The 14704-nt window shown below is 38.9% G+C and overlaps 1 protein-coding gene across 2 annotated transcripts in view; it reads left to right on the forward strand.

Annotated features, from left to right (window-relative positions):
* The window catches only part of ABAT (4-aminobutyrate aminotransferase), a 61448-nt gene that overhangs the window by 19592 nt on the left and 27152 nt on the right, over positions 1–14704 (forward strand). Inside the window, exon 2 of one of the 2 annotated variants that reach the window (XM_062587817.1) lies at positions 5840–5968. The exons of the other annotated variant lie outside the window; for it this stretch is intronic. Coding sequence (XP_062443801.1) covers positions 5899–5968 — 70 coding nt within the window. The 5' untranslated portion in view covers positions 5840–5898. The remainder of the gene's footprint in view (positions 1–5839; positions 5969–14704) is intronic. 2 annotated transcript variants of the gene reach the window in all.

The raw sequence follows: 14704 nt of genomic DNA on the forward strand, positions 1-14704 counted from the left end.
ATTTCAGCTCTGGTACTGAGCATATATAAGCACTGGATGGAAATTGTAATGCTAGGCTTATGTGAATACTAGATGGAAATTTTCATGTAATTGTCACTTAACAGGACTTTCCTATTCCCATTACAATTTCAGATAACTTTATCTGTAGTTATCACTAGAAGTTCTTGGTGATATTCTGAAACCTTTCTTGCAAATACTGTCCTAAACTAACCAAAAATTTTTCAGTGAAATGTGGTAGTAAAATATGCCATTAAAAAATCCAGTTGAAGTAAAAAGAGCTATTATTTCATTGTATGTATTCAGACTTTGATAACTACATAGGCTTTACAGAACTCTTAACTCTTCTTCTGGGATCAAGTGAATTGCAGCTGAATACATCAGTGTGCTGTTAGGGTTTTAAAAAAATAACAAAGAAAAGTGACTAAAGCAGTAAGACGAGATTTCTAGTGTCACCCCAAACTTTTGTTAACACTGATATTTAGTTAAGTCATTCAACTTTTCCCTGCTTTGAGATATAGGAAATGGATATTTCTGCCTTTCCAAAGGAAGGAGGGATGGTACTTAATGATTACGGTGCGTTTTTCAAATAGCGTGTGTTATATAATGAATCTTTTTATGTAAATATTGTCATAAAAAGAATCTTTTTATGTAGCTATTGGGATGCCATTAGGTTGGCCCATTCTTCCTTTGACAACATGAACGAGGCCAGAAACTATGCATCTCTTCTATTCAGAGGCTGCAGTCCCATCCACTCCTTTTTTGTCAGCCTTTCTACCTTTTTCCTCTCTTTCAGAACTTCTTATCTCTGTGTTACCTTACAGCACATGACTGCATTTGAGATGGTCGCTGCTCACGTGACTCTGTGACTCCTTTTTATTAGTTCCTTTATTGTGGTCCCATTATCCAAATGCTTTCCAGGCTTCCTCTTTTCTATTCCCTAGTATATTCTAGTCTGATCCCCTTTCAGAAAAGGGGCTGTTTGCAGAGCTGTCGATCAGGTCCCTTCAAGCGTTGTGAAGGTTAGAAAAGGAGAAACGAGCTAACAGGAGGGAAACAGAACACACAAGATTGGACCACTAACACTTTAGCAAGTGGTCTGTCTTTGTAGCGGTGATTTTCACCTTAACGTATGAATGCAATTGGACTCACTATCCTAGGAAATTCACTTTTAATTTGAAAGAAAATTGGCTCTCTAGTATTTGTCCAGTTACAACACAGCTACCTGAGCATTGCCATGCTTGTCAGCATTGCTTTCCGTTTCAGTAACAGCAACCATAGCTGATGTGGTCTCTCGATCTGCAATTTCTTCCACTGTTTAGAAAAAAAAGGTGGAAAATACAAAGTGTGGTGAGCTGTGAACTGAAGAACTTTCTCACCTTTATGATAAACATCCTCCTTACAAGCCATCGAAACCTGCCTGCTGCCAGGAGGGCGGTCACTGGGCAGCCTGGGGTACAAAGCTGGTTCTTTGGTTTCTGGAGTGTTTGTTTCTGGCGCTGCCCTCGGACTGGCTGATGGAGGGGCCGAGGGGAAGCAGGTGGCTGCCTGCTGTGTGCGTAATGACAGACCTTCAGGCCCTGGGGCTGCTACCCTGGTGCCTGTCCGCAGCCTCGAGCCGCACAGGAAGTGAATAAGCCTCTGGGGGGTTCTCCTGGGCTGTTCTCCCACCATGATGAATCCAAGCAAAGGAGATTAACAGAGAGCTCAGGATGTTTTACATTTTGCAACAACTGATGTATAGCCTGGTGATACCATTCCTGCTATACATCCTAGCAAAGTAAAGCAAGTGAAAACAGCAAAGAGATTCATTTGCCTTTAGCTCCCAATCCCTTGCCTCAAATACCTATTGTGCAGATTTGTGGAATAATTGTGGTGTACAGCTTGTGCCACTGTTTCTAAACCACATAATTGTTCCTGGTTAAATGGGTTTGGAGCAACTGAGAGACAGATGAATGTGCCCCCATGAATTTAAAACAGGCTTCTAAGTCTTTGCATAAGCAGGGAGAATGGGATAGAAATCTGTGATGCTGACTTCTCACCCCTGTCTTGCAATGTGCACGTTCCACTTAGCTTTGCCTATATCCTGGGGATGTTTGCAGAGGCAGGATCTTGCAAGCTGCAGTTTGAAACACAGGCATCATGCTGAATTAGCTTCTCTGCAAGCAAGAAGGGATTTTATGAACAAACTAGTTTGTATGGTTTAGCTTTCAAGGGAAGTACCTGCATTGAGCCCCCCTGAATGTTGGGGCCCCTCACTAATTATTTTATTTTTCCAGTGATTCTCCCTACAGGCACACCTTGTTAGCTCACAGAAATAGTGTTTCATTGTATGTTTGCAATAGGCTACAGCTACTATTACGAAGTAACTGCTGTCAGTCCTAGAAACTAATACTGCCTGTTAGAGATAATCTCTCAGAACATAATTTTAAGAGCTGCTGTTTTTCATAAATCTGATTTTACATTGTATACTTTAAAAAGAATCCACATATCTTTGCATTTCATGTGCTCTGTAAATTATTTTGAACTTCCTTCTTGAAAATAATTTTCTGCACCAAAAGAACATCAAATACAGTTTAAGTCACAAAATTGCAATGTATGTGTGCCCACAAAACAAACAGAACATCTGCAAAATTAATGTATTTAGCATTCACTTCAGAATTGCTGCTTTTTATAGTCATCTGTAGCAATGGTCCTATGCAGCTCAGACAATTGCATTTAGAGGAAAGATATTTAGAGAAGACTTTTGCTAGCCAACCATGGATAGCGTTTAATCTCAAATCAAAGAATTGTATTTCAACACACATCTTACAGTGTGATATCTAAAACTGTTGGAAATACTTCACTGAGCAAATCTGAAACTGGAAGCAGTTGCTGCTAAGTAGCAGTGGTGACAGAGCGTGTCCTTGTTTCCTGTGGTTTTGACATGTGCACTGGAACCGATCTCTCTTGGTTTCCAAGCTCTGCTGCTGCTGATGGCAACAAGAAGGCCAGTGGAAATTAGTCAAGAAATGCACAATGAAGTCAAAATTCATTTGATTTATTATGATAACAAAATAATAAATATACCGATCATGCCTGCTGATCTTCTATGAGAAGTTCTGTGTTCAGTGGAGATAGAAATGGAGTTGACTTAGTTAAGCTCAAATGCAATACTACATGATTTATTCTGACTGCAAACTATAAACCTTTTATATAACAAATATGAAGAAAAATTAGGGCTAAGCTATTTTATTGTTTAAACCCCTTGCAATAAATTATTTTCTAGGAGTATTTCAGAAAGCCAGTACCATATCAAAATATAATGTTGAGCCTTTTATAAATATTTTAACCCTTAAAGAATTTTAGGTAAGCATTAAATATCAATAAGAGATAAAATAGTATTCTGGGAGCAAAAATGTAGGAGCTGCTTCACATAGGAAAGGATTAGTTAGTACTGCTGAGGGACCTGGGTAATAATGGGTTTGACTTGAAAGCACATTTGATTTGATTGTGAAGAGGCATCTCATCACTGTAGGAAGGTAGATTAGCCAATTTACAGCAAAATAGCCAAGAGAAGTGATTGTAAAGGGGACTAGCCTGATAAAGTGAGTCATGGTGGGACACGTTTAAGCCTTCTGTCGTGACTATGTTTGCATTGCCCCTTCTGCTGGTTGCTACAAAGCTAACTCTAAGTTAACTTTTAACGGGTTCCTAGAAACCTTTAAAAGGTAATATCTTGTAGAGCAAAGTTAAGGAGGGAACTGAAGCTCGCATAAATAGTTTTGAGCAGAGGACATGAAGATGGTTAATCATTGTGAGAGGTGCTGGGTCAATTCACTGTTTAACAACTCGTTACTGCTATGGTGGTTTCACTGACTTAGGCGCACGTTTATTTTTGCTAGAGAATGATCATGAGATAAGAAATGTGGTCGGGGGTATTTTTTCACACTGATTACGTGAAAGTTAGCACAGCTCAAGAGAGGAGCTGAGAGTGAAAAATATTAATGAATTAATTAAGTGAATATTGATTTGTAAGTGAAGCTTCTGTTTTCTACACACAGTAACTCTAATTCCCTCTGTGCTTCTGACCCACAATTTACAAAGCTAATATGATGTTCTCCAGAGTGCACACAAGCATTGTGCAAGTGTTTGTTCACCTTGGCAGATTTCAAAATACATTGAATTTTAAATTGAACTCGGAACAAATTCAGTGAGACCAAGTGGTAGCTGCATTGTCTGGGAAGGCCTAGGGAGGATTTTTGTACCCAAGTAATGCAGTCAGAGAATTAATAGGTGTCCCTTGGTAAGGAGTTTTTTATTTTGTCAATTCTGAAAAAACTCAAGCATGAAGGGAAGTAACTGCTATCTTGGCTAAAGATAATACAGAAATTGAGCATCTGAACTATTAATGTTGGGTAAGAAATGCTTCCTATTGTGGCAGCAGCAGATCAACTTCTTCCTAGCATCTAGTCATTAACATCTATTTTCATATTTTATTGATGGAATAAGAATGATGTAAGCAGTAAATGATCTTCTTATGGTGGAAGAGCAGCTATATTCTCAGAGCATATTTATGATACAGTTGTCCACCAGAAGGTTTATAGGTAATAGTGATGTTTCATTTGAACTGCAAGCTGCAATCTGCTATTAATGAATAGCCTATACCCTCTGGGGGAGGGAAAATCAAATGAGGAGAAAAATACCAGCTTAGTGTATATGTAGACAAACAGAACCTCTAGTGGCCTAAGTAGAGAGAGGATACCAGAGTTTTAAGGATGAGGTTTGAATTTTAACCTGCATGCTCTATATTTCAATGACCTGTTCTATCTGTGCATGACTTCCAGCCAGGCTTTCTATGCAGGTGATCCAGAACAAAAAAAGAGTCGTATTATCTATCATTCGTGATCCTGAACTGTACGAGGTCTTGTAGATTTAATTGGCTGAGATAGAATCATAGAATCACAGAATGGCTGGCATTGGAAGGTACCTCTGGAGACAGGTTAGGCTCGTCCAACCCCCCTCTTCCAACAGAGCAGGTGGCCTAGGACTGTGTCCAGTTGGGTTTTGAATATACCCAAGGATGGAGATTCTACATCCTCTCTAGGCCACTTCTCCCGGTGGTCGATCACCCACGCAGTAAAAAAGCTTTTGGTTATGTTTAAACAGAATTTCTTATATTTCCATTTGTGCCCCTTGCCTCTTGTCCTGTCATTGGATACCTCTGGAAAGAGTCAGGTTTCATCTTCTTTACTTTTCCTGTTAGGTATTTAAATGTATTAATTAGATTCCCCACCCCATCTAGCCATCTCTTCTTCAGGCTAAACAGTCTCAGCTCTTTCAGTCTCAATTCATAGAGTTGTGGGTTACTTGGTAGAAAATGTTAAGTCGGGGGAGAGGGGTAGGGCTTCAGTTTCCTCTTATTTGGCCCGCAGTTCTTTTACCTCGGATGTGATTTTTCTCATAAATTGTTTGAACCTAAAGGGCACATTGATGCGAGAAACCAGCTGGAAATGTTTTTTAAAATGTTTACTGCAGTTACTCTAACACACAGAACAAAGCAGAAAAGCAATGGGAAATGGAAGATGATCTTTACCTCTTGACCTCACTAAAACTGAGAGAAACAGATTTTACGTAAAAGTTACTCACCTTGACAGGACTTAGCTTCAGGGTCATATCTTAATCCTGAGACTTCTTTGAACATCAGCAGTAATTCATCAGACCATCTTTGCAGTTTCTTTGGATTTGAATTAGTGAGAAGGGAAATTGGAATCAATGGCATAGTAATAGTAGCTGCATCCATAGGCACATAAATGTTTTCTTTTGTTTTTTTTTTTTTTTTGTTTTTTGTTTTTTTTTTCAGAACATCAGCTGGAAATAAAGCTCTGAAGATTCAATATTTTTGAGTAAAGAAAAGAGAAAATGGCATCAATGTTGCTTAGTCGGCAGCTGACCTGTTGTCTACAGCAAAACTCCAGACTGTTTGCAGTTGGTAAGTGTTCAATTTTGTGCTAATGAAGAAGATTTCAGTGTGATTATTGCTCAGTTTTGCCTGGTAGCCCTGAGACTTTCAAATTTTGAAGACTACTGGGTTCCGTATCTTGGGTAGTGAGGCATTGATAGCCCAAAACTGGCCAGAAGGAAGAATTTCTTCTTCTTCTTCTTCTTCTTCTTTTTTTTTTTTTTTTGTTTGTTTGTTTGTTTGTTTGTTATGTCTTTAACTCTACAAACCACAGAAGTCCTCATTTAGGAACTAATTTATGCTATAAGTGTTCTAAATGAAACAAAGCTCTTCAGCCCTTGGAACTTTGCTTTTACGTGGCTATTTTCGGATGCTACATGGTGTTGAGATGAAAAAATTATCCATCAAAATCAGCCTTATTATTCTTTGTGCTGTGTAGTGTGACCCTGCCCATCTCCATTAGGAGATCCTGAGAAGTTTTACATAACACACTGGAAGAGGTGGTCCTTACTGCAGGTGTCCATTTCTGCCTGTAGTTTGCTCTAGTTTGAAATAAAAATAAAATATGACAGAATGTCAAGCTACCTTCTCTCGAGTGTATAATGACAAGTTCTCGCTTGACCCGGGCTTGTAATTTTGCCTGTATGTGTGTGTATATATTAAACCAAACCTGCAGTCTCTATGAAACAGATACTAAAATTTTTTGCTTGTGCTCTGAACATGTAAATTTATAGCACTTTTTCCCCCCAAAGCAATGTAAAACTTAAGATCTAACACCTGTTTTATGCTAGCCATTCTTCTCTCTGCCACTGTGCTCTTCCTGCCACTGCCAGACAAACAAAGAACACTGCTACTTGCTCAGAAACTTAAATATCATTGGTTTCCTTTTAAATAATGTACTTTGACGAGCAGCTGACCTTTTAGGCCAAAGTACACAAAATCTAGTCTTGTAGCTATTGGAAAAGTATTAGGTCAATGTTTCAATGCAGGATGCAGTTCTGTTTCTGGTGGTGATGCACTGATTGCCTGAGCGGTGGAAGTGCAGCGATCAGGTGCTCAGTAGTGGACAATGGAAAGTGCATGCGGCAACCAGGCCTTTATTAGCTGCCAGTCCTTTGAACTAATCAGTCCTCTCAGTACCACTTGTATGTTCCCTGTCCTTCCCAGTGTCTTGAACACTTCTGTGCTGCTTCTCAACCAGAAAGACCAATATACTAAAGTTGTGAAAGATGATTGAGATGACTGGAGTGAAAGGCAAATACACTAACTTGCCCTTTTTTTCCCTCACCATTATAATGAAGAGGTGTAAATCTTCAAATGAAGGCGAGTTGAGGCTCCATTAATCCATCCTTGCATCCAGGAATTTGTAAGTGGGAAAGCCTGCTAAAATATTGAAGAAGAGAATAGAGGGCTCTGATTACAGGTTATAAAGCAGACCTGTGACCCTTGGGGCTGACTGCTTTGTGTGCATGTCTGCAGAGATTAGAGGAAGTGGTAATCCATCTCTAGCAGGAATTGTCTCCTGGCAGTTTTTTAGCCTGCAAAGTTCTCATCTGACTGAACAGGCAGCAGAACTTTTGACACTTGTAGCAAAGATTTGAGCTTCAGTTATTTTCCTGATGAGTCGCAGCCGAGGTTGCAGTGTCACCAGTCTGCTCATTTTTAGGGAAATGCTGAGAGGAACATCTTGGAATTTTCTTCCCCGGAATGCACACCACGAAGGTGTATTCTGAACACTCAAACTCAGAGCTGTGCAGACTAAAAAATAGACTGATACCTTACTCCCACAAAACTTCCACAGTACTGTTTGTCAGCTGATGTTCAGATATCAAAATTACAGGATTTGCTAAGGAGAATTGGGGGTGGGAAGAATAGATTGTTTTGTGAGAGAAGTCTCTATATCTGTGGGCTGTCATGCTTCAGCTGTGTGTGTATTAAGTGCAGTAATTCCGTGCAGCTTGAATTGATGATAGGTTTATTCGCAGAAAGAGATTCTTCATTCTTTTTCTGGTTTTCAAAGCAAGTGTTTGGGAGTTGGCATTGTACTGGCCCTGGGCATGAAATAAATTGGTTTGTGACAAAGGATCGCATGTGAAAAGGAAGGATGTTGGTAAATTCACATTCACTGTAGCAGACAGCTAGACCTACACTCACTATTGTAAAATATATGGGAACAAATGTAACAAAACTTGATATTAATCAAAATATTTCTAGGAACTTTTCTTTGGTAGTATGTGTGGGATGGTGTTTAATTAAGATGGATTTCAAGTCCTTAGAACTTTTAAGGAATGTGAGCTGGAGAGTCTTTTTCACCTGACCATTACTTGTGCTGTTTTTATTCCAAATACAGTGTTAGTCTACGATAAGCTAACTAGAAAAGGAAAATTGAAATCTTTTTTTACCATTCAAGTTGATTAAAATGCAAAAGCTAAGCAAAACATATCAATGTAAAATGCAAGTTAAATCTTTCCCCAAAAATGTGAAATCTTGTATCTTGCAATAAGCCTTAATCTGTTTCTTTTCTTTATTTGATTAGCTTAATAGTTTAGCCTCAAAGATATAGTTAACTAGAATTTGAGCAACTGCAGAAGGACCACGATAGACTGAGTAGCCAACCTGATTGGCTTTATATCAAATATACAGAATCTTGCTTAGTGCTCTGAGTATGGTAATGTGAAGGCAAATCTCTGAGAGCTTGCTGATGTTAGAGAAATAATGTCAAATCTAGGTATTGCTTTTTATTTGAATTGAGTTCTGCAAGCACGGTTCTATTGCTATTATCAGTACAGTGTGCTGCAAATTGATCACAGTTGATAGTTCTAAATCTAAATATTTATTCTGCTTTGTCCTAACTGATTTTATCAGTTGTGTCACCACAGCTATTCCATTTTCACACTTTGAAGGTAGAGGTAGCACAAGTTAGACTCTGGAGATCTGGGTTCACTTTCCTGTTGATTACCCTAAGCGCTTGAATTCATTTTTGAATCTTGAGCTGGAAAGAATGCCAAAAGGTCTGTCTTGTGCATTTAGGTAGCATTAATTCATGCTATTGCATGCACATACCCTTCTAAGATGCTGGCCTGTTTGTAATGGCCTCCAGTAGAACAGATTCTACAGCCTCTGCAGGTGATCTGTTCTATTGCTGAACTGATTTTACCGTTAAAGCTTTTTTCTAATGCTTAATGGACGTTTCAAACAGGGGGAGAAAAATCAAGTCCTTGCTATTTGTCCTACCCTCCACGGACCTGGACATTGTTTTTTTTTTTTTCTTTTTTTTCTTTCTTTTTTTTTTAATAGCAGTCTTTTACATATTTGAAAACTGTTACCTCTGCCGGGTTCTTGTACTCTTGTCTGAACTGGTCTAAATAACATTATAGTCATTCCTCTTAGGTCCAGTTTTCTCTTCCAGATTCCCTGTGCTTTTGTATTCATATTAATTATTCACTTGTCCTCGCGAATATCTGAAAGAAGTTGGAAAGCCATGAAAATTGCACACTCTCACTCCTACTTTTGTGTGTAGTATTAATCCTTGCCAAGAAAATTAGGACAAAAGACGGAGTGACCTGAGCTCTCACTCTGCATCATGCGAGACTTACTCTCCTCTTAGGTAATCCTCTTTGCTTTAATAGAGACAAATGATGTGGATACATGAGGGAGATGTGGGAGAAGCAAGATTCATCTCCTTTCTCTGAATTGTAGAGATCAAAGACTTGAAGTCAGCTTCAGCTGATGCCTTGGGAACTGGACCATTGGTTATTCTGGAGGAGACAGTCCCTCTCACCCTTTCTCAAGAAGCCTTTCCCTTTCAGTCTGCCTGCAGAAGTGTTCCTCTGAAGACCTGTGTCGGAAGCCTACTGGCCCTGAGGCTGAGCTCCAAGTTTGAGATTGGACTACAGTTCTCAGCTCTTTGAGTGAATCTAATGCCTTTGAGTTTCCCATCTAATTTTCTTGTTCTTTCTATCACATAAAGGATGGTTGTTATAATGGGTATTTTCCCACCTAGGCATTCCTTGTAGCTGATCATCCACAGAGATGTCTCGATGCACTTTTGTAGTTGTTACTCTGGTCTGCTGTACTGAGAATTAGGAAAGACGTTATGGCTGACTTCGTCACTCCCACGGGCGATTAGGGATTGTTATCATCAGTGAACTTAGAGCACGCTGAGAGTGAAAGTCAGAGCCCTACGTGACATGGGTATAAATTTTTGCCTCCCTTCTGCCCCTCAAACATCAGGGAATCTACACGAACACCAGCAGTCTTACGTTCCCATAACTCTGCTGAAGAGTTGCTTTGGAGCTGTGTTGAGGTTGAGGGGGGAACTGTGTCTTACTCTTTCTTATGGGAGCTTCCACTTACGTACCGTCTGTTTGGTATCAATTTTTTTCTTGCTCATGGGGGAATCCTGTTCCCCTAAAATCTCCAGTATGTGTGTAGGAGTACTGCAATACAGACAATCTCATGTGGAACAGCTTCTAAGCTTATACTATAAGTACTCTGTAAATAGCAATCTCAGTTTTCACAATATTATGCAATAGCAATGTTCACTTTCCAAACAACTCTAGTTAGCCTGGCCTTTTGCCATTCCCTGTCAAGATCTGTTAGTAACAGATTCTACTTGCAGCATCTAAAAGCAGATTTGGGGAAAATCACAGTCCTCCCTTTTGGCTGTCGGAGCCTCCACACTCCTAAACTTCTGTCTAGAAGTTTGTTGAAGAGACTCCAGGGAGTAGAGGTGTGTGTGTGAAGCTCTAGAAATGCGCAGGAGACCGCCTTTCTGCACTTGCACAGGTAGCAATGCTATGGCATGTGGGACAGGATCTTATCAGTTTGAGAGATCCAGTGTGCCCTTCCTTTCTCCTCTTTTATGCTCTTGATTACACTGATCTAATTTCACTGCCTCCGTTGGAACTTCTTCTAGCTAATATCCAGTTTTACAGTCAGGAACTTTCTTCATACGAATGTTATTTTTTATCAAACTTATTGAGGGTTTAAGCACTTTCTTTCTAGGCCTGTACTGAACCTAGCTCTTGTTGGCATAGATCACTACTTGCCACAGACCCACCAACAACAGCACTTTCTGTGACTACTAATATGGCAAAATGTTTAAAGGGTGCACTTATGTTAGCTGTGTTGCTATACCAATGTGGAAATTCATTTAAAAATGGCTGAGTGAGATATCTGATGAGTGATAAGAGTAGCTTAGAAAACATAAGTTGGAAAATCTACTTTTTCTCTCTACTAGGAAATGATGGCATCCTGTTACATGAAGCAGGAGGAAGCACCAATTTGCTAACATTACTTAAGTGTTTAGAAAGATCATGCATGTTGCATAGAGCTTTGAAAAGTCTGCAACAAGCAAGTAGAATTTAACTGTAATTTAAGTACTGTCTCCTTTAGATAAGATAGGTAGAAAGGAGATGGCTTCTCTGCTAGCTGTTCATCCAGTGTGACCCATAATTAGGGTCATTAGGTACATGCACTTGTTTTCTAACTTTGGATTTGATGGCACAAGACAACCTTGTCTACCAGGGAAAAGAGGGTGCCGTTCTCAGTTCTATTAGCTAAATATAATATAAAATCTTTCCTAATGCTTTTTCAGAGAATGACATCCTGCTGTAGGCCATTACCTTTTCACACTTTAAAGATGAGAGCTGGAATTGCATCACCTGGTCCTGTTCTAACGCTAAGCTAATACAACATGGGAAACCCTTTTTCCACTGCAGTTTGATCATAGACATCAACAGGAAGTCAGTGGATTGACTTGATCCATTGTCTCAAGAGTTTAACTTTAGTTAAATGTCTTTGTACTGATTTTCATACAAGTTATAGTGTCATATGAATGTAAGAATATTAATACTATATTGATTTTTAAAACATCTGTGAAAATATTTAGGCTGATAATATTTGTATATATATTTTGAGATTTCAGTTTTTCTCTTGAAAGAGTATTAAATAAAGCTACCAAGCTATCTGGTCAGAGTGAGCTAGATGAGTATAAATACATCAGTATCAGCAGTGAGCAGTTGTTATGTCAATGAGCTGTCAGTCCGTCACTGACAGTCATAATAAATATACAAACTGTGAAGATTTGTTAGAGAGTTTCAGCTGTTAAGTACTTTCCATTTGAGGAAATAAGGCTCTCACCAGACCCTTGTGGCATTTTTTGTATTCTAGATCTCTTATTACAAAGGCAATGCTGTTAATTCCCCAGAGGACCACACTTTCAGGTCTCTGAACTTTGATGTAGGATTGAGCCATGTAGCAGTAAGAGAATGTTTTCTATTGGTCAGGGTGCTCCTAGATGGGAAGAGGTCTTTACTTGTGTGTTTGCCGATGACTTGCACCACTTGCGTGTGCCAATACATGTCAAACCAGCAACGGAGCTCTTCACAGGGACTAACCTTATTGTATTTCTATCTAGAGTCCAAACTTACTTGAATGAGAGTTGGAGAAGAATAAAAGAATAAAAATGTGACAGGAAAGGAAAACAGAAAAATAGAAAAGAAAGAGGGCCTAGTTTTGTGTTCTTGAAGTTTGGGTTCTTTGGGTTTGGGTTTTTTTTTTTTTTAGCAAGGTCTGACATTGCTAGAAATTGTGTGAGTTGTGCCCATCATTTATGTTATACTTCCTCAAAGGGAAAAGGAAAAAAAGAAAAAAAGAAAGAGAAAAAAATAACTACACTTTAATTTTTAACTTCTGACTATCAAAGGCTTTGTTAGTATGTTGAGGTTTTGTTTTATGAGTATTTTTTCCCTAGTCAGTTGTCTTTTATCTTCTACCTAGGGCAAAGAAAATATTGTCTCTCAGGATCCTTTGATGTGGTAACACAGGCCATTTTCATTTTGTTTATGACAAGCAGTTTCAGAGAGGGTAAAAGGTAAATTCAAACGATAGCATTTTCCTGAGCTACGAGATAGAACAACTCTTTGGGAAATACCAGAACCAATAAATCAGTAAAGCTGCCATTATACTAATATTAATGCAATAAAATACTGTGTAGGCTTTTGAAAACAAGTAAAAAATTAAATTTGCATCAGTGAATCAGCCTAGAAATCATTTTCTGCAGGGAATAATGAAATGTAGCTTGCTTTAGAAGATAACAAGCAAGTGAGGGGGAACCTGTCATTTACATTGCTTATTTTTTAGATGGTTCTGGGTCACTGACTTATTGAAGATGCTTGTGGTTTGGATAAGCTGTTCCTGAAACTGTTATTTAAAAGATTAATCTGTCTCACAAATTGACCAGCATTACCATTTTGATTAAAAATGATCTTTAAAGCAACTCTTTTCTTCTAAGAACATTTGCATGTTTTAGTTTCACTTGACCAGTCTTTGCCGTGTATGAAACCTGTCTATTCAGATATATGTGAGCTGTGCCTCTGTGAATTGATGCAGCACTACACAGCAAAGTTCTCTTTGTTTTTAAATCACTCATATGTGCCCTTAGCAAGTATCTAGTGCAAAGCGGCTTTTGCATAAGCAGTAACATGATGATGATGATGGCAGCTTTACTGCTGGTGGTCTGTGCTGTTCTGCTGAGCATTTCTGCGAGGTTGATCTCTTCCCCCCTCTGTTGCCTCCAGGATTCCTTCTGTAAAATTCTCAAAAGTATTCTGTTCTAAACTCCTCCAGTCAGAGGGAGAATGTAGGTGGATGTGAATGTGCATACATGTTACTGATAGACTGTTGTTCTTATGATGCAAGTGTTCTTGAAATGGATCCTTAACCCACACCCAGTCCTTAGCTGTTGCATTGAGAGGGTGTTCCTGCATTCTTTAATAATGCACAATGCATTTCTTTAGTAAAATGCAGGCTTTAGTCAAGCCTGAGTTCCAGAGTTTCTTCTCCAAAGAAGGTGGCTGTCCAGTATTGATCTTGTTTTCTTATTTATTTATCTTTTTTTATTACAAAGTCTGGTGGCTGATGGAAGCAATCTCTTCTTTGACTTGTGCTGTTAAATAAAAAAGCTAGGAGAGCAGTAAAATATTCTCCAGATAAGTTCCCTACTGTGTGGCTCTATGAACGTGTGTGTTTTCATATGAGAAACTGCTCCTTTTGCAATGTCCACAGTAGAATTTTCTCAGAAAAAAAATAGATATTTAAGATTTATTTTAGAATCCTCACCTGTTAAAATATTTCACAGGTTGCCATTTAAGGAAGAAGAAGAAGGGAAACATTGTCCATGCTTCACAGTTGGCAGTCAGGAAACTTTCATCTGATTTGGTCCAATAGTGTTACAGCCTCGTGGTCAGGCATCTTAGATGTTTGCAGGTATGATTTGACTGTCAATGGAACAGAAAATCTTTAGTTACTATCCAAACAAGTGTATTTTTATGAGAACTCAGATAAAAAGAATAGAGAAGGACCAAATCATTGTGTATGAGAAGGGCCAGACTGCAGCACTTAGAGCATTAGGTGTGCTTCTCTTTGAGCAGTCGTATCAGTAGGAACACTCATGGCTCTGACTTTTAGTTTTCTTAAGGTGATGGCCCTCTTCTCTCCAGCAGAAAACCAATCCTAAGCTTTTCCCATTTCAAAAATATTGCCCAGAATTGAGCTTCTCAGATTAAATTTCACCTAGGTGACCAAACATATTGATGACAGTATAGGAATGCCCAATTAGGAAAGCATTTCATTTATTGAAAAATGTTCTTTTGGTTTCAGCAGTGTGCCTTTGGCTTTTATAAGCTGCTGATCAAAGTCGGGCCAACAAACCTGGGAGATGGGAAGGGAAGTACAGTGGCACAGCGCCTCCGCGCAGGCATG

Source organism: Rhea pennata, chromosome 15 (assembly GCF_028389875.1).
Source record: "Rhea pennata isolate bPtePen1 chromosome 15, bPtePen1.pri, whole genome shotgun sequence".
Lineage (NCBI taxonomy): Eukaryota > Metazoa > Chordata > Aves > Rheiformes > Rheidae > Rhea > Rhea pennata.